Source organism: Ursus americanus, chromosome 6 (genome assembly GCF_024610735.1).
Source record: "Ursus americanus isolate L20-20 chromosome 6, mUrsAme1.1.p, whole genome shotgun sequence".
In the NCBI taxonomy this organism is placed as follows: Eukaryota; Metazoa; Chordata; class Mammalia; order Carnivora; family Ursidae; genus Ursus; species Ursus americanus.
Window position 1 is genome coordinate 62,496,608 of NC_142132.1, and position 27,604 is coordinate 62,524,211.

The 27,604-nt window shown below is 37.8% G+C and overlaps 1 protein-coding gene across 2 annotated transcripts; it reads right to left on the minus strand.

Annotated features, from left to right (window-relative positions):
- Nucleotides 1-49: 49 nt before the first annotated feature.
- Nucleotides 50-27,604, minus strand: CDK1 (cyclin dependent kinase 1). 2 transcript variants are annotated; one of them, XM_045783590.2, is made up of 8 exons: nucleotides 27,470-27,604; nucleotides 25,554-25,615; nucleotides 19,955-20,111; nucleotides 18,923-19,046; nucleotides 16,298-16,468; nucleotides 14,996-15,159; nucleotides 14,763-14,904; nucleotides 50-12,745 (listed from the first exon to the last, which is right to left on the minus strand). In XM_045783590.2, exons 2-8 carry the CDS (start codon nucleotides 25,588-25,590, stop codon nucleotides 12,647-12,649), a joined length of 894 nt encoding a protein of 297 aa, XP_045639546.2. In that variant the 5' UTR covers nucleotides 25,591-25,615; nucleotides 27,470-27,604; the 3' UTR covers nucleotides 50-12,646. The 2 variants fall into 2 exon arrangements, with proteins under 2 accessions (XP_045639546.2, XP_045639547.2); XM_045783591.2 differs by having other exon boundaries at nucleotides 27,484-27,573.

Sequence of the window (27,604 nt, forward strand, 5' to 3'; positions counted from 1 at the left end):
ATCAAGTTAACACAGACATCAACAGAATACATTGTCATCACCAATGAACTTGAAAATTTTGAACTTTATGATTTCAAGGTAGATAAACAAGTATTGAATGCTTTTCCACTTTACAGTTTAAAGTATATGTTAATCCTATTTGTTTTATTGGACAGGTAATGTATCTATTATAAAATATTAGCTCCTAAACACTATAATAGTTGTCACTGAAATACAACTGGATAGAATTACTCTTAAATTTTATTTTCTTCTTTGTGTATTTCTCTATTCTTCAAATTTTCTTCAATAAACACAGCATGCGACCTTTTTTCCTGATTCTGAAATGTTAAATAAGAAAAAACATTGCCTGTGGAGTGGTGGCTGATCACAGATTTTTAAAACTGTGGTAGGAGGTAAGGTAAGGAAAAACTTATCAAAACGACATAGTCAATTTGTAGGAAATATCTAATTAAATTAAAACCTGATTTAAAAATTCTTGATCAAGGGGTGCCTGGGTAGCTCAGTAGGTTAAGCATCTGACTTCTGCTCAGGTCATGATCCCAGAGTCCTGGGATCAAGTCCCACATCAGGCTCCACACTCAGCAGGGAGTCTGCTTCTCCCTCTCTCTCTCCCCTTACCCTTGCTTATGCTCCCTCTCTGTCTCTCTCTCAAATAAATGGGAAAAAAAATCTTTAAAAAAATATATAAATAAAAATTCTTGATCAAAACCTCTTTGATCTGTTGTTTAAAAAAACTCCATAATATTCTATCTTTGTGTAAAAACAGGCAGGTGTAACAACATACATTCATTTTTGCTTGAAATGTTTAGGGAGAGGGGTGGTGAGGGGCGTGAAATGTTAGGAACCTCCATATGAGGATAAGAAGCAAGACTTTGTGTACTTTCTGTTATACTGTTTGAATTTTTAAAATGCCTATGCAAGTAATAACCGTTCTAAAATACAAGTATCATGAGAGCTCCTGACCTTTGTTGTGGGGAGTCAGTCCTCACAGTGGGTTTGTGCTAGAGGATGCCATTGCCAGTGGAGAGAGAAATGTGCAGGCCTGTGGGGCAGGGAAGTGCCAAGCTGGTCCTGAGCTCATTTTCCTCAGCCTGCTGAGGAGTCGTGCTTGGATTTATCTGCTTCCTGTAGCAGCGCAAGGCTCCGGCTCCACACTGCCTGTGTGTTGACTGTTCCAACCCAGCATGGCTCTTGGTTGCCAGTTGGCGACATTGAACCGAGCCGGTTACATTTCAGGGACTTGCCCTGTCCAATAAACTTTCCAAGCCAGGCTCAGTCTAAGCCGAAAGAAACTGTGCTTGTGTTCAACTTAGCCTGAGGTGCAGTTGAGCTAGAAAAGCCTGGGAGGTGCCCCCAGTGAAGCCAGCATTCTCTAGGCTCCAGCTGGGGTCTGCAGCAAACACACCCCCATACCTCCTCTCTCGAGTCCATCCATCTAGTCTAAAGGGAAACACTGAGTGTGGTTTTTGACTAGCCAGCTGCAAGCCACTTCTCTGCACACTCCCTGTCGGGGTCATCTGGTAGTACAACATAGCTCCTGATTGGTAGATCTTGTCTTTTTCTTTTCTCTTTTCTTTTTTTTTCTTTTCTTTTCTTTTTTTCTTTCCTTCCTTCCTTCCTTCCTTCCTTCCTTCCTTCCTTCCTTCCTTCCTTCCTTCCTTCCTTCCTTCCTCAAGGTGGATTTTGTCTTATCAGTGATGTTTCATGCAGCTCAGAGAAACATTGCAACTTTGGGAAAACTACATTAAAATCTGAAACTTCTGGGGCACCTGGGTGGCTGGCTCAGTCAGTTAAATGTCTGCCTTCGGCTCAGGTCATGAACCCAGGGTTCTGGGATTGAGGCCTCCCTAAGGGGAGCCTGCTTCTCCCTCTCCTCCCCGCTTGTGCTGTCGCTATCTCTGACTCTCTCTCTCTCTCTCAAACAAATAAGTAAAATCTTTAAGAAAAAAATTAGAAACTTCTGTCCATGAAAAAAAAAACATCCACTGAAAAATGGCAAGATGGGACAAAGAATGGGAGAAGACATTTGGCACACATATAACCAACAAAGAGTTAGTATGTCAACATAAGCAACTCCTCTAAATCAATAAGAACCAAACAATCTAAAAACAGGTAAACAAGCAATTCACCAAAAGGAAAATCTCAAAAAGGTCTATATAGAAAGACCCTCGTCTCAAGAAATGGAAACTAAAACTTCAGTGAAATATTCTTTTAAACCATTTAGATTAGCAAAATTTAAAAAGCTTGACAAGACTTAATATTGGTTAAGATCATAACAATAGGAACACATACACTGTTGTTAGAAGTAGAAATTGGTGCCCCCACTTTGGAGAGCAATTTGAAGGTAAGATATGCACAACCTACATATTAGGATGTACCAGGAAACAAAAACCATTCCAAGCACTGGAACAGAAGGAATTTAATCTAAGGAATTGGTTACCTGGGGATAGAAAGCCATAAGTCAAAAAGCAGTGAAGCAGCCAGGGACAGGCCAGTTCAGGAACCCACTACCACCCCAGGCTACAGAGGCAAACAGCAGGGGCTACTGAAGACCAGGGGTTAGTGAGGCTCTGGGCAGAAGCGAGAACCCGAGCGACGTGACCGATGGGAGTTGTAAGAGCAGAAGTGACCCAGGCTGAGCAAGAGGGCGATCAGCATCCTCACTTCTCTCTGACCTCCCTTTCCACTCTCTCACTAGTGCCTCCCACTGGCTACACCCAGAAAGCAGGCAGGTGACCCAGGAGGCTGAGCCAGACAACCTATGTGGATCAGGTCCTGAGATAACAGAGCGGAGCAGGGAAAGGACAAGGAATGGATCTGCCAAAAACAAAACAAAAACCAAAAAACCTCAAACCAAAACCCTTGCACACAAGCAAATGGAGACATATAGAATAAAACTTATGGTGACAGTGTTCATAAAAGCAAAACATGGGACGTAATTGTCTATTAAGAGAAGAGAGGAATAAATTGTAGTAGAGTCATACAATGGATACTCCACAGAAGTTAAAGCAAATGAACTATAGTTACATTTATCAACATGGATGAATCTCACGAAGCCAAACAAAATAAATTTCAGAAAGTTTAATATTTATGTAAAGCATAAAAGCATGCAATATGATGATGATAGACAAAGATATGTTGTACAGGTATAAAGAAAAGTTGAAAAAGTATAAAGAAATATATCTTTTGTGGGGAGAAAGGGAGATGTGAACAGAAAGAGATACTCTGAAGGTTTCAAATGTAATAATAATGACACTGAGTGATGGATACATAGGGCAATGTATATAGTTTATATAAATCCATTTCTTATTACATTAAATTTTAGTCTTACAAAGGAGCTTGGAGGAGTATTAGCAATATGGCTCTTCGAAATGGCAGGAGGACACTTCGTTATGTTTGTTACGGACGCAGGGCTGGATGTCATTGGCAAGACCAGCCCAAGAAACCCCCTTCCAGCTGTCTCTCCTGCTTGAACCCAATCCAGTCCAGCAAACAATCAGCCCTGGCCCCTGTAAGCTCTACACATGCAGGTGGGAACCAGCAGTGGTATTCTCCTGACTACCCTGCAGATATTCTGGGTAGAAGTTAAGCTCCCCCGTCAGTTGACTTCAGTTTTCTCAGACCTCACCCAGGCACTGATTCTGTCTCATGATGGCAAGAAACACATTCCAGAGCTCTTCAAAGGGTCCCTTTGCATCTCTCCTCCATTAGGCCTGGGTGAGATGGTAGCATTCCCAAAGCATGGCACAGCTCTCAAAAATCACCATCCCTAAATCTCTCTTCTCCACTCTAAGACTTGTTACTTTTTTTTCTTTGGCTAGATCTAAGCAGGGCCAGCTTCACCGGCATGTGACCTGGGCAGTCACACAGGACCCAGCACTTCAAACCTGTGCTTGGTTTAATGCTCTGCTGGGGCTGTGTGGAATTTCCTAATTTTTGAGCAAGAAACCCCACATTTTCATTTTGCACCGGGCCCCAGAAATTGTGTAGCTTATCCTGGGCCTAGGAGCTGTGGGCAGTTTCTGAGAGCCATTTCCTTACAGATGTGCGTATCAGCTATGAAGTTTTGACGACTACTCCAGTAGCTGATAGCTGTCTCACTGGCCTAAGTCAAACCAGGCAGGAAGAATCCCATTCTTATATCCCATTCCACTACTTACTTGCTTATAATCGGTCTTCCCAACAAGGAAATGTGAAGTTCACCAAGCTGAACACTGTGTCCTCATGTCCTAGCTCAGTATCTGGCTCATAATATATGTTCAATAAGTACTTGTTGGATGAACATTTGTAAAATATTACACCCAATAACTTTCTGTGAAAATCATATGCCTGATTTTATACAGAGGATACATTCTTGAAGAACTTGCATAATACGATACTGAAGTAAGTGTAAAGTAGGGAGATACTTCATCAAAAGCTACAACTAATATTTTTGCTTTAACTATTTGTATTTTTTCAAGAGTACCACTAACAATTTATGGAATACTTGCTCAAAAATGTACCATGGGAGTTGTTTGGCCTTCTTGGTGACATTAAAGCATGTCTCAAGTTCATTCCCAAATGCCTAATTTTTAGGCCTATTTTTCAGCACCAGCTATGGACCCCCATTTAATGAGTGTGCAGATGAGATTGCTTCAGGATGTAAAAATATTATAAAATTATAAACAACAAATTTTAAAATAAGTATAGCATCATAACACATCCTCCCCCCCCCCCCCACCTGCAGGAGTTCTAATTCAGGGAGACCCCAGCCTGGCTCATGCGACACTGACAAAGGGCTGCATATTTCTGTGCTGCCAGCCAGACTGCAGTGCGGCAATAGCATAAGCCAGTCTTACCTTTCACTCGGCTTGCCAACCTTAAGATACATTTTTAAAAATTGGGGGTATTTGCATTATTTCAAATTCCACACAGGTTTAAACATAACTTGATAGTATTTGATATTTGCATAATGAAATTCACACAAATGCAACCACAGTATATGTCACTAGGTTATCTGGGTTTTAATGTGTCCATAAACACTGCTTTAAACCGAACGCCATAAATTGTAGATGGTGAAAAAGAAGCAATCGCTTTGTACAGCACCAGATGACCTAAAGTTGTTTTGGCAGCAAAATCAAACACAGGAATACTTTCTTAAATTCATTTGCTCCACATGGCAAAAGGAGGAAGTAAAATATCTGGCTAATACCTAATATTTAAATCCTAGACAAAACATTTCAGTGCAAATAGGGAAGTGCTTTATTTACTCTGATCCAAGTCAAAGGTAGTTGGATAATTAGTTTTCTTTAAACAACATTCAGCTTTGCTGACATCTCATTTTCCAAAAGCAGCTGTTAGCCAAATATAGTATTGTTTATTCACTCCCCGGAAGGCTGTTTTTAAAAAGTGCTTCTTCTGGTAAATATGTTGCATCACATAATTGGAGATAACAGGAAAAGTAGGAGTTGCTGTTTGGATTTAAATAAACATCTGCTCAAAAGTCCAGTTTTCTGTTTGTGAATAATTCTTTTATTTTTTGCCATTAGGCACATTGAATTGTTTATTCCTCGCTTGTGGGCCATGTTAGGAAATACTCCAAACATGGTAATATGTATTTCTCATGAAAAATAATAAAAGAGATGAAGTTGAACTTTTTGCCTTTTTCTTTTATTATACATGTCAGCTAATACGTTAGCTATTCCAGTGCCAGAGACCTTTATGAATATGTAATATTAACTAGCACAATGTTTATTATCTAATATATACTTAAATTGTAGTGGGATCAAGTTTTTTGTTTTTAGAAAGTGTCTATTTAAAAATATCCGTAGCATCGGCGTTAAGCATCTCCTCCTCTGACAGGGAAGAGAAAGCGAGAATTGCTATCGCTTTTGCAAAACACTCGGTTCCTATCATCACCATGTGCTTGGCTTGCTTGTGTGACTTGCGTTGTTGGCTATTTCCTTTGTAATTTCTAGGAACTGAAAATGTATGTAACTTTCTCTGATCCAACTACTATTTTCTCCTGATTACTTGGGTTTTCTCCTGCCTGAATATTTCACCCTTAAAATACATTTCTTTCTTGACTCCATTATCGACCCAAATTCACTGTCAGAGCCCATCTAGAACAGTAGAAATCTCTTTAAACTGGACATCAGAAAGCCTAGGTTCTAAATCTCACTCTATTGCTAAAATCCACAGATTCCTCCTGGGGAAAATAAGGATTAAATTGATGTCCGAGAGAGCCCATTCAATTCTACAAGTTTATTTCACTAACGAATTAATAAAATGTATTACTAAAAGTGGGTGGGTCACACAGTGAATGCCAAAATTGGGGGCAAGGAAGGTGAGATTTGTTTGTTCTTTAGAGTTACCCAACCTGCTATGACCTTCTAGTTAGCATGGCTAATTAAGAGCTCCCAACATATAATTCACATCGCAGTTGTCATGCAGTTCACGGGGCTTCAGACTGATGTTGACAGGTCAAAAAAACATTCTGTGCTCACCTGGGAATTTGCAATCTTTTTATGTTCTGAGCCGTTTTCCATTAGTGCTTGTGCATGAGAAGTATTTCAAACAAGAAGCCAAAAAGCACTTCTAAAACTACGTTCAAATTCTTGCAAGATTTAAGATGGAGCAAATGCTCTGCTTCCCATTTGGACCCTTGAAGCAGTGAACACACTTCATGAAGAACACATTTATATTTTCTTACACATAAATATGTTTGTCATAATACCAGAACCATTGAGACAAATGGCTATGTTCAGCTGGGAAATGTATCTTTTCTCTCTGTATTATAAAGAATGTGTTATGGTGTAATTATTCTTGTGGTTTTATAGTTCAGGGCACTTTCATAGTATAGGAAGCTTCTGTCTAGTGAAATAGCATATGCTACTTAATTACTATAAAGCTCTTTGCAAATATAAAGAACTACTAATACTCATTAGCAAATAAATTTTCCAAATACATCTACTCTTGTTATTCTGTTATTTCCTTAACAGAGAAGTACAACACGGTTGTGAAATCCTATCTCAAGGAAAAGAATGATTGCCTGTAGAAAAGTGGATTTTATAGATTTCTACTCCTGATAGAATAGGTATCCATAATATAAACATTTCCCCAAAGTTTAGAGGTTCTTTGAAAGGTCAATAGGCATACGTTTATATCAGTACCATCCTACACAACCAGTACTAGCTGCAGTGAAAACTATGATTATGAGCAGTAAAGAGCTTTCAAAGAAGGAAGATATTTAATTACATAAGAATGTGTAACTACAAAGGTGCTTAAATTGAGGGATCCTTTAAAATTATTCATCCAATTGTCTTGATATTGACAGCTGAATTAATCAGGACTCTGAGGTTTTAAACAACAGAAGCCCAACCTCAAACTAGAATAAGCAAGAATAAAACAAAGCCCACAATCCCTACACCTACAAGGAATACGGAGTAGCTCATACAATTTTAAAGCAGCCCTGCAGGAACCAGGGCTTCAGGACCAGAACCAGGACATCACGGTCCCAGGAATCTATTTATCACTTTGTCAGCTCAGGTAGCTCCAGAGCTGGGGTGAAGCTGGCTCAGGCTTTCAGTCATGTTCTCCCAGGTTAACAGTACCAGCAGAAAGAGGACTTCATTCTCTCAAGGTGTCTGTAGCAAAAAGGACCCTCATGGGTCTTGTTTACGTCACTTGTCCACTCCTTGAATCAACTACTGCAGCTGGAGTGTGGTATACTGTAGCTGATCCAATCTGGGTCATTCCTACGAACAAGGCGTGGACAGCCAGAATTAAGAACCCCAATAGGACCACATGCTACAATAGTGGGGTTCTCCCAATAGAAGGGGATATTGCTACCTAAAATGGGATAGGAAAATGGACTAGAATGAAAGCTGTTATCTTACTCTGGTGACCTTGGTCTTTCACTCTTGAGACGGAGGTTTCTGATAATCTGTCAGGAGCGTCAGTGCTAATGAAGAGACCTGCAGGCCTGTTGTGTTGGTTCTGACCACCCAGAGTTTGGTGCTTCTTGGCATCTGGGCTGCCTTGGCTTCAGTTATTTGCCTACTTCTTCACTGATTTTTTCTTAGGCTTTTGAAACTAGATACATGTTTTCTTTACAGATTTATCTTGGGAACCAATTTGATGTCATGGGAAGAGAAGTCCAAAGCCCAAGATCCTTCCTTGCTCTGGCATTTACTAGCCTTGTGGTCTTTGGGAGGTTACTTGGGCAGGTTCTACGAGTCTGCTTCATCAACTATAAAATGAATGCCTGTTCCCTTACAAGGCTGCTGTGGAAAAACAGAGGAAATGTATGTAAAGCATAGTGTCTGCACACAGCACATGGCCAACTATTACTGAAGGTGAGGTGCCACTACCTCTGGGCAAACTTTAAGGACTGGAATCGTGTCTAATGCTTGAGTTACTAGACCAAGGGCTGAGAGGATGAGAGAACAAGACATGGCCCCTGCCCTCACTGGACTTACACTTCAGTGAAGGAGAAAGTAAAAGAAGTGCTTTAAGAGGTGACGAGAAAAATTGCTAGGCGTGCAAAGAAATTACCACGTGCTAGGAACCTTACCTATACCTTCTCCCCCACCTAGCATTGCTGTTTAATGGACGTAAACACGAATTGCTGTAGCAGAAAAACAGCACTAACTGCCCAATTTTGGGTAATATATTGAAAAAAAGGACATTTAGGGCATCCTTGCAAAAATGGACATGTCCTATATATGCAGGATGCCTGGCAACCCTATCTCTATCCCTGACAATGCTACAATCCTGTTTCTATATTTCTATAAATATATTACATATATTGTACAGTGATGTCCACTGTACAAGTGAGGAAACCGACTCAGAGACACTGAGTAACTTATGCAAGGTCACAGAAATGGCCGAACTGGGAGCCGAACCCCTATCTCTGGGTTCTAAAGCCTGGAATCTTTACATCACACCATTCACTTTCCTCAACAATGAGGATGGAAGGTTTAGGTTCAAACTTCAGTTCGACCTTTAAATGTATGCCTGACTTTAGGTCTATTTCTCCTTCTGCACCTCCTGTATTTCCTTCTACAAAACCAACACGTTGGCCAAAGCTGAGCTTCTCTTCAGTTCTCTGGAATTCTGAGAACTACTCATTAGTGATTCTCAAACTGTGGTCCCTGGACCATCAGCATCATCACCTGGGAACTTGTTAAGAAAGCACATTCATTGCTACACAAAACCTACTGAAACCTGGGCATAAACCAGAGATCTGTTTTAACAAGCTCTCCAGGAGATCCTCATGCAAATTGCTAAAGCAGACCTTCAGCATTCTAAAGGAATGCTACTATTGTGATACCTTGTCTTTCTCCTCTTCCAACAACCAAGTGTATGACTCGCAATACATTTCTTCTGAAGTTTTGTGGGGTTTTTTAAAAAGATATTTTATTTGTCAGAGAGAGCAGGATCATGACCTGAACTGAAGGCAGACGCTTAACTGACTGAGCCACCCAGGCGTACCTGAAGTTTTTTTTTTTTTTTTAATGATTTTATTTATTTGAGAGAGAGAACACAAGTCAGGAAAGGAAGAGATGGAGGGGGGGAGCAGACTCCCCACTGAGCAGGGAGCCTGATGCAGAGTTCGATCCCAGAACCCTGAGATCATGACCTGAGCCGAAGGCAGATGCTTAATCGACTGAGCCACGTAGGCATCCCTCTTCTGAAGTTTTTAAGTTATCTTAAAAATTTGAAATTTACACTAAGGCATAGGATTAAAATATCTACTTTTGCTTTCAAACACCTCATTAAACTTCACCAAATGAACTAAAATTACAATGCTTGCCAATACCATTACTACCCCACCTTTGCCTTCTCTTACATGCTTTTAAGTCTGAAACACCTCTCCCTCTTCAAGGTCTTTTACTTTTAATCCCTCCATCCCTCCCTTTCCCTTTAGTCATTCAAGACTCTATCCATTTTGGCCCAAACCTAGTCAAACAATGCCCACTACTCTCTTCACTTCACACACATTCCTAATTGTCTCTGTTCCATCCACGTGTAAAATGTTTCTATGGTCCTATGGAGCCCTACTGACTCGTTTGAATGTGGCAATTACTTAAGAGATGTACCTGAAATTGACCCTATTATAAAGTACAGTTTGCTAAAAGGCACTAATGTAAAAAAGTTGTTTCATCCAACAGAACTTTCCAGTTAAAAATTATTTTGCTCATTGAAAATTTAAGCCTATGAATCCAGGTCCCCAAAAGACCTCTTATTGGGCCATTTTATTAACTCACTTTAAAATACTATCATTTTTTTCCAAAACATTAAATTTATATATGCCATGTCCCCAAGATTTTATTGTACATTATGTATTAACCTCTGTATTAACTGCTTATATATTTAAACTTAAAAAAAAAAACAAACAACAAAAAAACGTCCTGTAAAGACTAGGGACAATGCTAACATATGGCAATTGTCACAGCGCTATGCTCAAGTGTATGAAAATCTTACACTGGTGACAAAATATATAGCCATTGCCCTCACTAAAGAGTGCAGACTGAAACAGAAATAGAACAAGTTATAGATACTGCATGATGTTATGAAGTTTTAAGACAACTAAAACTAGATGTAGGTCCAAAGTCCCACCAACGACTTGTAACTGGTATCAGAATCAGCTTGGGGAACTTCTGAAAAAAATAGTTTCCTGGAATACATTTCCTAGTTTCCAACTTCAGAATTGTTCAGGGTAGGACTAGAATTAGTCTCAGGTGTTTCTAGTGTACAACACATTGAAGAACTACTGGCCCAGAGACACATTCCATCTTAAAATTAATCAGAAGCACCATAGCACAAGCCAATTTAAAAAATATGCATGAGATGAGGGAGGACCCAATTCAGTAGCTTTTCACCCAGCCACTGAAGCTGACAAAAACACGTTCCTTGGACTCCACCAATAAGTAGGACGCTCATTATAGCAGTTGATCACACTGTTCTACCATCTCACTTCCCTGGTCCACAAAGTACGTTCTAAATTGATGACTTACTGACTTTTCAAACAATTAAGACTCCATGGAGCAATCACAGTGAGGTTGCATGCTGCTTCTACCAAATCCACGAAGCCCCAAATATTTGTAACCCTCACATATCTATACATTGCTGAAACCGAAGTACCAAGAAATAATTATAGAAGATACACTGAGACTCTAGTCTACATTGGGAAGGGTTGTGATTAAGACTGGTCCTGAACCACTATGGGATTGCAATCCACAATTTGAAAAACAGAGCTGTTCAACACTTCACTTATAGGTAAGAAAACTCAAATCTGTAGGTATGTCACTTCACCATCTCAATTAAATCTTTTGTGTGACCTTTCATTTACCAAATTTCCACCATGAAATCTTAGCTCTTTATAATGTGACTCCAAACAACTTCCATCTCTAGGTTCTGCATTCTCTTATTGCAGGCTCGCTTCTACCAAAGAACCTAGGACAAGGCCACCAAAACTCTCATCTTACAAATCCCGTTGCCAAAGAAAATAATCCACACTTTCTCCTACAGAATGCAAAAATTCCAAGACAATATACATTAGGTAGATCACACATTACAATATGCAACCAATTACACAGTAATGCCCATTTCAGCCATAGGTAACCAGGAAGAAAAATAGACGGTTATAGTTAGATGACAGATAGATATACACTAGAAAGGACAGAACTCCGCACAGACATTTCTCCTCGCTATAACAAATAATTTAAATTAGGCTCCTTATAGACAGGAATCACAACAAGCAGCATTATTAATTTAACAATTCCTAAAGCTAGTGATTTTAGCTAAATACTTGTATATTAGAACCTTCTAAGGCTGCTAAAAGCCAAGATTATGTCAAAATTTGCAAACAGATTTTAAGTCAGACTTGAAAGCCAAGATGAGCAACTCCTTTTTCTGGTTATTACCTCTGACCAAGGCATAAGAATTCACTTAGACAAATAGCTTTCATAACCTACCTAAAAATAGGCTAGTTCATAAATTTTCTAAACTGTTCTTCCCTGCTGTGAGCAGCCCTTGATCTCTGACTGTAAAACTTAGCAAACTTTGGCATGCTCTAATGTTAGTTTTATAAGTTACTGAAAACCTACCTCTATAAATTTAGCATCATTTCTCAAATCTGGATAGTTTTCTCATTCTGAATGCTTAAACATTTAGATCACAAATTGAAATACCAGCAGAAAAAACCCTCATCTTTAGGCAGGTTGAACAGTTACCAATTGGCAAGAAACTGACAAAATTCTAACATTCAGAGCATCAAAACACTTCAAAGCTTTATGAACTTTGAACTTAGCACACTCCTAAATTTTAGTGGTTCCAACTACAGGAAAACCAGACTCTAAGGTTTGAGATGATTTAAACTAACTCAAAATTTTTGCAATTCCTGACATCAGTACTAGATTTATATTTTATTATGGTAACACAAATAGTTGTTACAGTGAGATCTATAAACATATACAGAATTATATTTAAATTCATATAGAACAATATTTACATTTTTAAGTTACACTTTTGAAATCAGAAGATGAAATACAGCTTAAGTTTACAACAAAGAAAAGAAAAATACACAAAACAAAAACAGACAAAGTTAACAGTAAAAATATAACTATCTGTTCTTGGTATGTGGAAACTCTTTGTCAGAAAGCTACATCTTCTTAATCTGATTGTCCAAATCATTAAAATATGGATGATTCAGTGCCATTTTGCCAGAAATTCGTTTGGCAGGATCATAGACTAACATTTTCTGGGGTGGGGGGGAGGGATAAAAAGAAAAAAAGGTTTTTATTTAAGAAATGAACCATAAAAAAATTTCCATAAAGCATTAATTTTTCAATGAATATGCCATAAGCTAATAATTTTAATAAAAAACTAAGTTCAATACCAAACCACATAAATGCCTCATCTTCCATACCTCACCCTCTAGCTCTAAAATATTTTATTCCTTAAATTATAGATATCTCAATAACCTCTTTTTGCTACAAATTATGCTTTAAGAAACAAGCATTCAAGTGATAGCTTTAAAACTAGGACATAAATTTAAGAAAGATATCTAGTTAATTATATTTACTTTGAGAATTAAATGGCTATCTGAGTTATTTACAACATTCTTGAAATGGCGGCAATTAACTATAGTGGTTTCTAATGTAGCTTCCAGCAAGTTCCAAATAAAAACAAAACCAGAGCACATGTGTCATAAACATAGTTAAATGAGTCAGTAAATGAATTATGGTCAGACAATCTAGTATTCAAGTTTTAATTTACACATCACCAGAAAAAACTGTATAAAGTTTAATATTGATCTTAAATCTTATCATTAACATTAATCTTAAAGAAAACCAAATCAATGAGCAGACTAGATATACTTTTACTATCTAGTAACCCTTTAAGCTATTATCATATATCAAGCAGTATATTAACTGCTTGGCCCATACGATGTTACTTAATCCTCACAGCAAAAGCTAATTACTGGTCCCATTTTACAATGAGGACACTGAGGCTCAGAGGTTAAATAACTTGCCCAAGTTCTTAGAACTAAGGAGCTTAAATCTGAAACTAAGTCTGAGGATTTACAGCAGTGGTTCTCATCTGGGTGAGACTTTGCCTGTCAGGGAACATTTGACAGTGTCTGGAGACTTTGGGTTGTCACAACAGAGAGGAGTATGATTCTGGTATCTGTGGGGCAGAGGACTGGGAGGCTGTTAAATATCCTGCAATGTACAGGACAGACCCTAGTATCAAAACAAACATGATCCAGTCCAAGAGGTCAATACCAGCTAGACTAAGGAACCATGATTTACAGTATTGATTTTTGTTTCATTGACTGAAGTGAAATTCTTTGTGTTCAAGAATTACAGACATTAAAAAGACAGATTGTCAAATCAACAATACTGATATATAAAATATCTGAATGACAGATAAAGGACTTTGGATTTCACTGCAAGCAATTTGGAAATGTGAGCTGAATTTGGTGGCATAATGATTTATAAATTCTGAAAGGAGCCCAAAGACCAATTAGAAGGTTTACAGGATAATAGAGCAATATATATTTTTTTGTTCAGTAACCTACCCAAACCTTATTTTCTTCCGTAATCACATTAGCTGAGACTCATAAAAATTAGTTCTGTCTAAAAGCTTAGTATTTAAATACTGTTCTAAAACAATTTTCTTAAAGCAGGCCTACCTAGGACAATTCATTTTCCATCTTAATAGATTTTTTTGTCTTGCTTTTAAAGAAAACAACTATTATTTGGGAATGGCAATGTAGTAAAGGGGAAAGATTTTTAGGAACTACGTTAGTCTTTCTCCTAACTTTTCTGATGTACAAATGAGGCACAAAGTGAGAAATGAGAGTTCATGCAGTAAAATGCTTTAATAACTAAAAATATCAAGCAATAAGGAAAACACCTGTCTCAGATAAACTAAATAGTAAACACCGAGACAAACAAAAAGTTAGAAAGGAAGGCTACTACGGACCAGCTACATAAAAACAATAAAGGCGTATTATCCCTGGCCTCTCCTTCACAGAGCATCTGTAGCTACCTAACATTAGAAAAATCAAACAATAACTAATGCTAAAACGTCCTCTCAAAACCACTTGTTTTTGGTATCTAAAATGGAGGTAGTAATACAATATACATAGCAGGCATAACAGTTATGTGCCTAGCTCAATATATGCTGGTTTTCTATTTCCCAGGTAAAGGAAATGAATTGAATACATTCAGAATCAATACTGTTGAAGTCAGTATAAAGGGTATCCTTACCGAGAGCAGATCCAAGCCATTTTCATCCAAGTTTTTAACATGGGATGCCAGGCTTCCTGGTTTCCACTTGGGAAATGTATTCTTATAGTCCTGTAAAGATTCCACTTCTGGCCACACTTCATTATTGGGAGTGCCCAAAGCTCTAAAAGGGTATAGCAAAACAAAAAATTACTAGTTTGCCTTCGTTATTATTTCACTTAAAATTTTTTAAGCTCTTAAAACAACAAAAATACCTGAAAATTCTGAAGAGTTGATCGATTTCTGAATCCCCATGGAAAAGTGGTTTCTTGGTTGCTAATTCTGCAAATATGGTGCCTATACTCCAAATGTCAACTGGAGTTGAGTAGCGAGCTGACCCCAGCAATACTTCTGGAGATCTATACCAGAGTGTTACCACCTATTACAAAGCAAATTTTTACACTGAATAAATGCAGTGCATTAAATGACTAAATATAAACAGTTATATATTTCAGTAGGACTGACCTTCAGAAGGTTCCATGGTTGCCTCTGATAATATTGTTTGAAAGTCAATTAACTATACACAAAATAATAAATGGAAGATAAATATTCATTTGTAAGTTCTATTTACGAGGGGGTTAGAAAAAAAACCCAAACATCAGATAAAAGCACACCAGCTCTTTTCTTGCTTTTCAAATCATTAAAGTGCAAGAATCGAAACAGTCAAGACAGCATTCAGGCTAACAGTTTATTAGTGGTCTAGAGCTGATCTACTATTTTATATCTAGAATTTATCATGATGGTAAAGATATCATCTCTAACTTAATGAGGTCAGTGGCATCTGTTTAAGCCAATGGGAACCAAATAATCTTTTACTTTTTTCTAGAGCCATGGGACAAATGATGAAAAGAAGCCAATACAACTAACTAAATGAACAATATTATAGGTTCTGATCTGGAGATAGTCTTTGGGCTCAGGGATAGACAATGCCATAGAAAACTATCTTCCAGAAGTCCTTTACTACAGAAGTCAACACTCCCTTTCTTCTGGAAGTAACAAATGAAATGCCAAGTCATCTGTAGATCATGGACACAACTTGATCATATTTAGTAGTTTCTAAATATATCTGAAACAGTAACTCATAAGCAACAAAACCTGTCTTTTACCAATCTGTGTACCAGAGAGGATCCAATCAGGAGACAGAAACCACATGGTGATTTGCTTGGGGAAAGTTTACTAAGAAGGACTATTAAATAACAGAGGGTTAGGAAAACAGACTAATTAATAAGGATAATAACTCTTAGAACTGTAGCAAAGAAAACCCTTTTCTCCTGCAGTGCCTCTCTCCCTTACCTTCTACTGCCATCACACCTACTGGTAAAGAAAAAATATTTAAAGGTCCCAGTTAGATTTTCACATAGCATGCAATGAAGAGTGACTTTGGAGTTGAGAGGCAATAAATTCAAGCTGACAGGATGGAAATCCTTCTTATTGTTTCTTGACTTAACGAACAAATACAGAAAACAAACCAGCAATCACATATATTCAAAAGCACCAAAAAACACTATTCTGCATACCTCATGTGTGTATACTCTAATAGGTATTCCAAAAGCTCTGGCAAGGCCAAAATCAGCCAATTTAATTGTTCCTTTGTCATCAATCAATAGATTTTGAGGTTTTAAGTCTCTGTGCAGAACTCTTCTGGAGTGGCAAAACACAATCCCTTGTAGGATTTGGTACAAATAACTCTGGAAGAAGGAAATAAGTTAGAAACTTAACTGTCCCACATAATGATTTTCTAAATAGTCTTGGTGGGTTTGTTTCAAAGATATAAGAAGTTATAATGCAAGGAAATAATTTAACCACCACAAAAGCTTTCAGGCATTTGAGACCAACAAGCAGCATTTGGGGGTGGGAAGTCCATTGATACACAGTATCACGTTTGTATACCTGAGATATTTCCTTATGGACCCATCCATATCCATATGAACTCATTTAGTCTTTTACTATTTTTTGTCCCCAATTCTTAAGTCATAAGCACTACTCAGTTTATTTTATTTTAAAGATTTTATTCATTTATTTGAAAGAGAAAGCGAGAGACAGAGCACAAGTAGAGGGGGAGGGACAGATGGAGAGGGAGAAGCAGACTCCCCACCGAGCAGGGAACTGGACATGGGGCTCAATCCCAGGACCCTGAGATCATGACCTGAGCCAAAGGCAGACGATTAACTGACTGAGCCACCCAGGTGTCCCGCAGACAGTTTTTTAAAACTTTTGTCTATATGCTTACAGCAACTTTTTTTATTTTGAGTAAGGTTGGACCATTTCTATTTCTTATCATTACATATTAATTTCTTCTTTGGAAACATTGGCCACAGATTCCAAAAGAAATGACAAACAGGATATTATGATTATATATTCAAATAAAGATAATTATCATAACATGCTATTTATTAGTTCAGAGAAAAATATTGTATAAGACAGGTATTGCCAAGACAATGTAATTGTTATTTGAAGCTACATGGGTATGAAAGAAATATAAAGTATACACAGTAACAACATTGACTTATAAGGTTCAAAAGTATAAAATACATAAAATAACTGTTAGAACAACAACAAAAAAGACTATGTATTGACTGGGGCATCTGGCTGGCCCAGTCAGAAGAGGGTATGACTCCTGATTTAGGTTTGTGAGTTTGAGCCCCCATTGGGTGTAGAGATTACTTAAATAATATTTTTTAAAAAGAATTATGTATAGGCTGTTTATAAATGGCTAAAAATGAAAAATTGTTAAATGAGATACAAAATGATAATATGCTTTTTTCACGCAATGGACTGATAAAATATTTACAAGATTGATAGAAGTAGGTACTAAAAAAAATAACTCACACACCACAATGAATAAACTGCTGTTTGGAGGGCAACTGGCATTATCAAGATTTTAAATGTAAATAAACATCTTCAACCCATTGATTCAAGTTATAAGAATTTATTCTAGTGGCACCTGGGTGGCTCAGTCAGTTAAGCATCCAGCTCTCGGTTGCAGCTCAGGTCAAGATCTCAGGGTCGTGAGACTGAGCCCCCAAGTCTGGCTCTCCTTGTCCCTTTCCCTCTGCTCCTCCCCACCACTCTCGAGCACTTGCTGGTACTCTCTCTGTCTCAAACAAATAAAATCTAAAAAAAAAAAAAAGAACTTATTCTATAAAGTTGCAAACGATGACAAATAAACATAAGGATTCACTGGGGCATGGTTCATGAGAGCACAAATCACCGAGCTGGAAAACAACTTCAATGTCTATCAGTATGGAATTTGTTTAAATAATTAGATCAGGGGTGCCTGGTGACTCAGTTGGTTAAGCATCTACCTTCGGCTCAGGGGTCAGTCATGATCTCAGGTCCTGGGATCAAGCCCTGCCTTGGGGTCCCTGCTTGGCAGGGAGTCTGCTTCTCCCTCTCCCTCTGCCCTTTCTCATGCTCACTTTCAAATAAAATCTTTAAAAATAAATAAATAAATAAATAATTGGATCGAACATTTAGATAGATGGGCAAACTTATATGTTGAATGTCTCAGAAGAAGGGTTTTACAGTTCTGTAAAACAGCGTATGTGTATACACAAAGTTGACATACAAGCATCTGTAAGACTACTAAATAACAATGATTACCTACCCCTGAGGAATGGTTTGCTATTGGTAGAGTTAAAGGAAAGACACATCTACTTTATAGGCTTCAATGCTTTTAAAAAAATTATACATTTGTAATTTAACTGAAATACGTCAACAATAAATTAACCAAAACATTCAAAACCAGAATAAAATAAAACCACTTGCCATCATTAACCTACCAAGCTTTTGTTACGTTGTTTTACACATATACGACTACCAAATAAAGACCAAAATATCCTAGTTTCCAACAATGGAATACGTACTTAATGGTTTTCTGTTATCCCAGGCACTACTTTTCACTTTTTAACTAGAAGCACTATATAAAAGGGGTAACTTTAATCTATAGACTGTGGAAGAAAAATATTCTTTTCTTCCTCATTCTACTGACATTTTTTCTAAGGCTATTCTCCTAAAATACAGAACTTCTATAGAGTAGACCTTTTACACTCAGTGGATAAATAGTAATAAAGTTAAGTAAGGTAAATACTAATAAATTTAGTAAGTGGATAAATACTAATAAAATTAAATAAGCTTCTTACCTTAACAAGTGAAGAATCCATGAACTGACCAGGAGGGATAGAATCTAAGTATTTCTTGAGATCCATGGAAAGGAATTCAAAGATGAGATATAACCTGGAATCTTGCATAAGCACATCTTGAAGACTAGAGAATAAAATAATTATGTGAAAAAAAAAAATCTACCAAACACTTTTGACTTATCACAAAATAAAACTTCCGTAAATTTAACAATGCCTATCACAAGAAGTGGGACTATAAGAAATTTTCTATAACAAAAAATACATACTGCTTTGGGAAAGAAAAGATGGTAGTTTCCCTCGTTGTGAAAAACCTGAGTACTAGAACTTGAGAAAGAACACTCAGGGCAGCAAATGAAAATTAAGTCATATTATGCTGAAGGTACTATCAAACCACTTACACTTTAAAAGAACATTTCTTAAAAAAAAAAAAAAAAACAAAAAAAAAACCCAACAACTTTAGAACATTTCTAGGTTGGCTACTTGTTGCTCAGAGCTTGTCTTTTCAGTGAAGTAAATTATAGAAATAAATTTTTAAAATTTACTAAGAACCTTAACAGTTGCTCACTATTTCCAGCCCCAGAAAAATGCAATTAAATCCTAACTTGGACTATTAGGAAACAAACCCCCCAAACACCAGTCCAAATACTTAGAGAAAGTAAGAAAAAGTTTTTTTCTTTTTCATCTGACCTAGCTACCTGCCTTAAGACTCTGATTAAGGGGTCTTCAAGGACCAGAGCTCAGATTGGTATAGGTGATAAAGGTCTGTAAAACAGGATTTCCTTTTCTCCCTTGGCCAGTTCACCTTGATTTTCCAGCCCCCAACACTAATCTCTTATTACCAAGCTCCTCTAACTCTGCTCCTGCTTTAAGCCTATTCTTCCTATGCCTGGCATTCCCATTTAACAAAAATAGTAGCGTTCTATTCCGATCAGCAAAGTTAGACCAGATATTAAGCAAATGTAAAAATTTCCACATTGAAATTCACATTTGAAATAGTATGCGGAAAATGGTTTAAATTCGGATATACCATACCTGACTATATTTGGATGACGAAGTTCTTTTAATAGAGAAATTTCCCGAATTGCAGTACTAGGAACCCCTTCCTCTTCACTTTCTAGTCTGATTTTCTTCATGGCTACCACTTGACCTGTAGTTTTGTGTCTACCCTTATACACAACTCCATAGGTACCTGAAATAGACAAAGTAAATGTCTACTATTTGACACCCTCCACAAACTAAGATTTTAAAAATGACTGAATCCCATAAAGTGTCACATGATAGAAATGTCTACTGTGACCAGATAGAAAGTGTCTTACTCATAATTATATCCTCATCACTTCCAGAAAGAAATTGAGTTAACTACAACCTATTATGTGTATAGTTTAGAAATAAAATTCATGTAGTTGTCACAATTTTCCCATACATTTAAATTACCAGTAATTTCCCAGCACATTTTAGAGAAGAAAATGGATCCTTTGCCGACTGGAATTTATCTCCTTTCAAATATCCCACCCAAAGATAAAGCAGGTATAAAATACAGGGTGAAGAAGATTTGGGCTGAGGAATTATCAACAGGAGTCCCTGTGACACTTTCAGAAAACTGTACAAAGTGCTTTACGCATTTCAAATAGTCAATAATCCTCATCTAGAAAAAAATGGGGCTAAAATATTATACTAAATATTTATGAAATCTATTAGAGTTCAAAATATCTATTATATAGTATGAAAGCTTCACACCCATTCGGAAGTTAACAAGAACACGGATTCTGATATATAAGCTTCAGATAATGAGCAACAATGTCAATATAAGAGATCTTGGGCAGGAGGAGGGTGGATACAGAGAAAAGAAGCAGCAATATGAAGGGAGATGAACTAGTTAGTTTAAAAAGTTCACATACAATGGGATGCCTGGGTGGCTCAGTCGATTAAGATTTGCCTTCAGCTGAGGTCAGGATCCAAGGACCCTGGGATCAAGTCCAGCATCAGGCTCCTTGCTCAACGGGGAGCCTGCTTTTCCTTCTGCCTGCGACTCCCTCTGCTTGTATGCTCGCTTGTGCCCCACCTTCTCTGACAAATAAATAAATAAATCTTAAATTAAAAAAAATAATTCATATACAGGATACATTTAGTCCCCACATAAGTGCTTTTTATTTTTTCCAAAGATTTTATTTATTTATTAAAAGATTTTATTTATTTATTTGACAGAGAGACAGCCAGTGAGAGGGAACACAAGTAGGGGGAGTGGGAGAGGAAGCAGCAGGCTCCCAGTGGAGCAGGGAGCCTGATGCGGGGCTCAATCCCAGGCCTCTGGGATCACGACCTGAGCCCAAGGCAGATGCTTAACCACTGAGCCACCCAGGCACCCCCATTAGTGCTTTTTAAACTGTGGTTGGAGGGGTGCCTAGCAGGCTCAGTAGGCAGAGCATGACCTTGATCTCAGGGTCATGAGGTTAAACCCCATGTTGGGTGTGGAGCATACTTAAAAAATAAATAAAATCATGAACGAATACATAAAATTTTTAAACTCAGGTTGGAAAATATAGGGAGATCTTGAACTTCTTGACTCCACATAAAATTTTGAATAACCTATTTTTCTGTAACAATGGTATAACTTCAAAAGTGATTAGAGTGTATTTTTCTAAGGAGATCTATTCTATAGCTTTTATCAGTTTCTCCAAAGGTAGCAATATTTCAAAAAAAGGCTAAGAACTACTATCAAATTATCTACTGGCTTATTAGAATATTAAGGATGGTTTGCTGATGTTACATAAACTTTGTTCTAATTTTGTTTTAAACAGAGAAATTCTATACAATTGTCTGTCTTCCTAAATACTAGTATCATTTTAAAGACATAATTGACCTAAGAGCCATTTTACATTATTTTGATTAAATTTGGGTTAAGTATGACTTTTGGCTAACCAAAGTTATTCCAGATTTAAAAAAACCCTGATTTCATTGATCTTCGCAACCATCCTTAAAAATAACCTTCTGTTCAATTAAAGTCTGTCCATTTTTTGGATATAAATTATACTTACATCAAAAAACACAAAAGTAGGTAAGTCAGCAACACAATTATCTGGCACGCTGTTAAAGCAAACTCAAGAAGATTCGCCAATTGCACAAGATAGTCTAATAAGCAGTTAATGGTAAATTCAGAGCTAATTTTTTCCTACTATTCCTCTCTTTCCTTCAAGTGTACAATTTCGTCTGGGCCTAAAATTTACTCATAACAATTAACTAACTTATAGCTAACACTTAGTATTTTTTCAATTTTAAGCACCTCAAGTGCTCTATGTCTCTCTTCTGACTGAACCATTACCACTCTTGTAACTACCAGTACTGAGCTCTAGTTAAAGAAAGCAGAATGATTCTACTGGTTAAGCACCCAAAAATTATTTATGAAATGCACAGTATATACTCTGAAATGAACTACACATTTTTTTTAAAGATTTTATTTATTTATTTGACAGAGAGAGCAAAAGCAGGGGGAGCAGCAAGCAGAAGGAGAGGGAGAAGCAGGCTCCCCACTGAGCAGGGAGCCAGATGCGGGACTTGATCCCAGCATCCTGGGATCATGACCTGAGCTAAAGGCAGATGCTTACCCAACTGAGCCACCCAAGCGCCCTGAACTACACATTACTAAGATTTAAAAAAAAAAAAAAGTTAGTTATGGTCAGGTTCTGGAGACCCTAAATGATAAGAACAAAAACTTTAAATGTTTATTGAGTGAATAAAGGCCAAGTTAGGTCCCACATCACGGATATAGCTACTTTCCATGATCTAAAAAGACATTTTCTTATGACAGAATGTGACAACACTCATACCTTTGTAATTCAGAAGAAACCAGAGAACACCTATGTAATAACTGAAAAAGAAAAGTCTAGATGTATTTAAGAAATGAATCAGGTTGTCAAAAAACTCAAGTGTCAAGGTGGAAAAGTCAGGACTACCTTCAATTAGAAAAGGTTAAGGAGACATTAGTCACCAAATGAAACGCATGACATTGGCTAGTTCTTCAGAAGATACATGCAGAAGTATTTACAAGTAAAGCACATCTCTACAATTTACTTCACATGAGTCAAAAGAAAAACAAAATGCTAAAAACACACACACACAGATAATAAAGTAAATGTGACAAAATTAACATCTTGGTAAAAAGTTCATTGAATTTTTCAACTTCTCTATGTTTGGAAATAAAATAAAGTTGAGGGAAAGATACTTAACTTTTCAAATCGGTACTTTAATGCTAGAATTTGACCAGGTGTCTGGCAAACCAAAAGAAAATACTGTGTGAAAGGTATCATCTAGGCCTTAAATTATTCATACAATTTATTTATTTATTTATTTTAAGATTTTATTTATTTATTTGACAGAGATAGAGACAGCCAGCGAGAGAGGGAACACAAGCAGGGGGAGTGGGAGAGGAAGAAGCAGGCTCATAGTGGAGGAGCCTGACGTGGGGCTCGATCCCGTAACGCCGGGATCACACCCTGAGCCGAAGGTAGACGCTTAACCACTGTGCCACCCAGGCGCCCCTTACAATTTATTTTTTCAAACACAATATCCACCACAAAATCCAAAACAGCCAGGCACTAGAGTAGTCAAGACAATACAAGCCAGAAAAAGAAACAGAGGAGAGCACACAAAGGAAAATAATGTTATTATCAATCTCCAATAGTGCTAGACACTACTGCCAAGCACTGTTCAGTTATGAACAAGACAAAATCCCAAACTTCATAAACCTTACAGTGTAGTAAAGAAAAAGGGTATTAAGGATAACAAAAAGGGAACTACAAAATGCACTTGGACTACAACGAGATGAAAGTGAAGGCAGCAGAGTGGCTTCCAAGGTGAAAGAACAGCCATTGCCAAAAGCCCAGCGGTCAACAAATACGGAATATGAGAGGATATCATGTAGTAGAATGGAGTCTTTTAACTCCAGGAAATAAGACTACAATTGAAATTATACTCTTCACTGCTTCTATTTCAAATTAGAGTACCTTTCTCAAGAGTCGAATCTGTAGTCTCCTGCATGTTAGGAGTTCCAGAGTTTTAAAGAAAAACACATTCACACTTAAAGAATAACTTTTTGGGATGCCTGCGTGGCTCAGTGGTTAGGCGTCTGCCTTCAGCTTGGGTCATGATCCCAGGGTCCTGGGATCGAATCCCCCGTGGCGCTCCTTGCTCAGCTGGGAGCCTGCTTCTCCCTCTGCCTGCAGCTCCTCCTCCCCCTGCTTGTATGCAGGCGCGCACTCTCTCTCTCTCTCTGACAAATAAATAAAATCTTTAAAAAAGAAAACAATAAAAACTTTTTGCTCCAAACTAAAAATCAGCACTCATTTAATTCTCTGGGGATTAATAAAAACTCAAAGCAGAAGACAGTAGTTATGTTAATCAAACTTATTTTCAAATCAGAAACAAAATTAGCTTAGTTGAGCAGGCATAATGAAGTATTTAAGTGACTTTTTTAAAAAAAATATATGTATTTGTATATATATAATATTTGTAAGTTAAGAAAAAGAATAGGGGCGCCTGGGTGGCTCAGTCGGTTAAATATCTACCTTCGGCTCTGGTCATGATCCCAGGGTCCCAGGATTAAGCCCTTCACTGGGCTCCCTGCTGAGCAGGGAGTCTGTTTCTCCCTCTCCCTCTGCTGCTCCCCCTACTCATGCTGGCTCTCTGTCTCTCCCTCCCTCTCAAAAATAAATAAATAAAATAAAATAAAAATAAAAAGAATAGATCTCAAACCCAGTCACCACCTAAACTTATCATTACTATCTTACTAAATTCTTTCCAGTACTCCGCCCTCCGATTTTTAGTAGTATTCTTTATACAAGTATGGTTTGGGTACACGCTAAAAATATAATTGTTGGAAATGTCCCTCAAACAGAACCTACATAAATTGGACTCTAATAGCAAATTACATTGTACAAGTTGTACCATTTGTTCCTAGAGTGTAGAATGTTAATACCAACTCTTATATAGAAACTTAGATATTCTGTTGGGGAAAAAAAAAGGCAAAGGGATATTTTTACCCTTCCTCTTATGCCATATAAACATTCTTTAAAAACTTTAAGTACTACAGAAAGGAAATGAATAATTATATACAAGAGTTACTGGTTTTAGATTTGCTTAAACATGTACACGATGGGTCATTTAAATCCAGGGAAACTAAATAAAAAATTTATATAAATTGGTTTAATAGTCTATTGTAGTAGTTTACAAAGTTTAGGTAAAAATACTGATCTTAAAAAAATTGTATGAAACTAAAAGTACACTATTAACATAATTCTACTGCCCTAACCTCTCCCCACCAACACACAAACAAGATATCAACAGTCTTCTCAAAATACAAATATTGCTTTAAGTGCTTAGTATTTTAAAAATGTAAGATTATTTAGGGGGATGGGTGGGTTGGCAGGGAATCATATCAGAATGATTTCAATTTTCTTAAAATCTGAACATTTTTATGTTTAAGCTACCATGTAAAGAACATATAATTAATGCACATTAGCACAGTATACCTTTAAGATTGGGTTTTAGTAAATATTTACATGTTTTCATCTCCTAGATTTATAGCATTTCAAAATCATTTTTTAAAAAACCTTTTTTAATTAATAAAACAACTCACCTTCTCCAATTTTCTCTATTTTGGTATAATCTTCCATAGTTAATCAGCAGATTTGGTAGATCCTAAAATGAGAGGAAAAGCTGATTTGATCTCATGCCACTAACTCAAAAGGTGGTTTTAAGTTTTTAATGAGATAGAATATGTAAAGCATTTTCCAGTGTCTAGTGCAGTAGTAATTTTCCATAAATATTAGTTATGTCAAAACAACATTTACAAAGGAAAGGACTTCTGCAATAAGATTTTTCCACCTTTCTTAGCTCTTAAAATATTGGATTTACATATCTTAACAGCGTAATATTTAGCATCTTCCAAACTGACCCTCAAATTCAGCTATCCATCCCTCCCAAACAAAAAGCAGAAGTATCTTTTCTTTATGTAACACTTCTAAGGAGCACCAATGTGTGTCAGTTATACCCAAACATTTCCAAAAATAATGTTATTTGACTGAATTTGTACTTTTTTTTTTTAAGAAAATTCAGAAGGAAAAAATTTTAAAGACACAAATAGAGAGCTAATGTGACCACACTGCTCACCCATTAGCAAGATCGCTCAAATGTCAGTCGAAATGCTGACAAGGAGACATTCAAGACTTCCTCAGATGAGAAGTTTGCCAATGAAACATACCTTCAGAAGCCCAAAGCATCATACCTTGATTTTCTAACACACTCCTCACTGATAAGATCATATATAAAGGTCACTCTGAGTAATTGACACTTCAGTTCTATTTCTCACATTCATCTTCAAAATCATTCCAGAAGTAGAGACAAATCTTTTCAAATGAACAAAACTGCACTACACTGGCTATGAGTGCCAATTTTTAATATTTTTAATTTTAACTTTACAAAACGGCAATAATTAGGACAATCACCTTTTCTACAATATCCAGATTTAATATGCTTAAAGAACAATAAAATTGTTGGGCTCACTTTGAACAATAACTTAATTTCAAAACTAGGTCTCATTAACTTCTCTCCATTTTCCTGTTCTAACAATTTAAAATAAAGGATGCAGCTTTAAAATGCCTTTTGAATGCCTTCTGGGGCTCTGTACTACTAGCAACAGGAAGTAAAACACCAATAGCTTCATCTCCTATCCAGAGACCTCCAGGTCTTTAAAAGAAGCAAGACGTGCACATTGGTAACCCTAATATTAAACAAAAATTGAGGGATACTAAAACACGAATATACGTATCTCTCGGCAATTCTTAGCTTTCCACTTTGGGCCAACTGCATAGTATAGAACAGCCACGAAGCATAAAATAAAAACGAAAAAATTCAAATTCCCTCTGGTTCTATCGTTGGCCAAGTGTTCTTAAAAGCTCTGGGAGCACAAGGGTCTTGGGCACGGAGGGAAACCCGAGAAGGCCCACAAGTTAGCTCATCCGATCGGTTTCCGGGACGGACTGGCTTTGGGAACCGGCGTGGGTACCTGGCCCAGGTGCGGTCTGGCTTTCCACCCCGGAGGCTAGAGCAGAGCGCACGCGGGACAGGCCGGAGCCGCAAGGCCTAGGACGAAACCTGGCAAACCGCGTCGTCGAACCAATGCCAAGGGTTGGCTTCAACTAGGACCCGAAAAATCTCCTCAGCCAGGTCGACTGCCTCTTCGCGAGAACTGCCGACCGCGACCCCAGACTGCACCTCTGACGCCACGGCAGCCCCCGCCCTCCCCACAGTATGCCCGCCGGGTCTGGGCTCCCGCGAGCCTTCCCGGAAAGCCGGACCCCGGCGTCGCTCACACGCCCAGGCCCCGGGGCCCAGGTGAAGGCGCGGCCTAGCCTCCAGAGGCCCGGCCTGAGCCCGCGCAGACCCCTGCTGTCCAGCCCCGCCACCTAATACCACCCGGTGCCTCAATACTCTTTCTCCGGGGCCTCCAAGCCGGCCCCCGCCGAGCAGACGCCCCGCAGGCATGACCCTGACCTCAGCAATTCTACCCGGCTTATTATCCCGCGACGAAAGCGGCAGCGGCTACCACGTCGGCGTCGCTCTTGCCTCAACTTCCAAGAGCCAGCTTTGAAGCTAAGTGCGAGCTGTTTCAAACTCACCGCGCTAAAG

Excerpts from the sequence above, each read along its gene's own strand:
- CDK1 (XM_045783590.2), bottom strand. The coding sequence starts at position 25,590 with ATGGAAGATTATACCAAAATAGAGAAAATTGGAGAAG. Across the intron at positions 20,112-25,553 it reads AATAGAGAAAATTGGAGAAG|GTACCTATGGAGTTGTGTAT; the intron begins GTGAGTTGTTTT and ends TGTCTATTTCAG. Across the intron at positions 12,746-14,762 it reads ATGGCTTGGATCTGCTCTCG|AAAATGTTAGTCTATGATCC; the intron begins GTAAGGATACCC and ends CCCCCACCCCAG.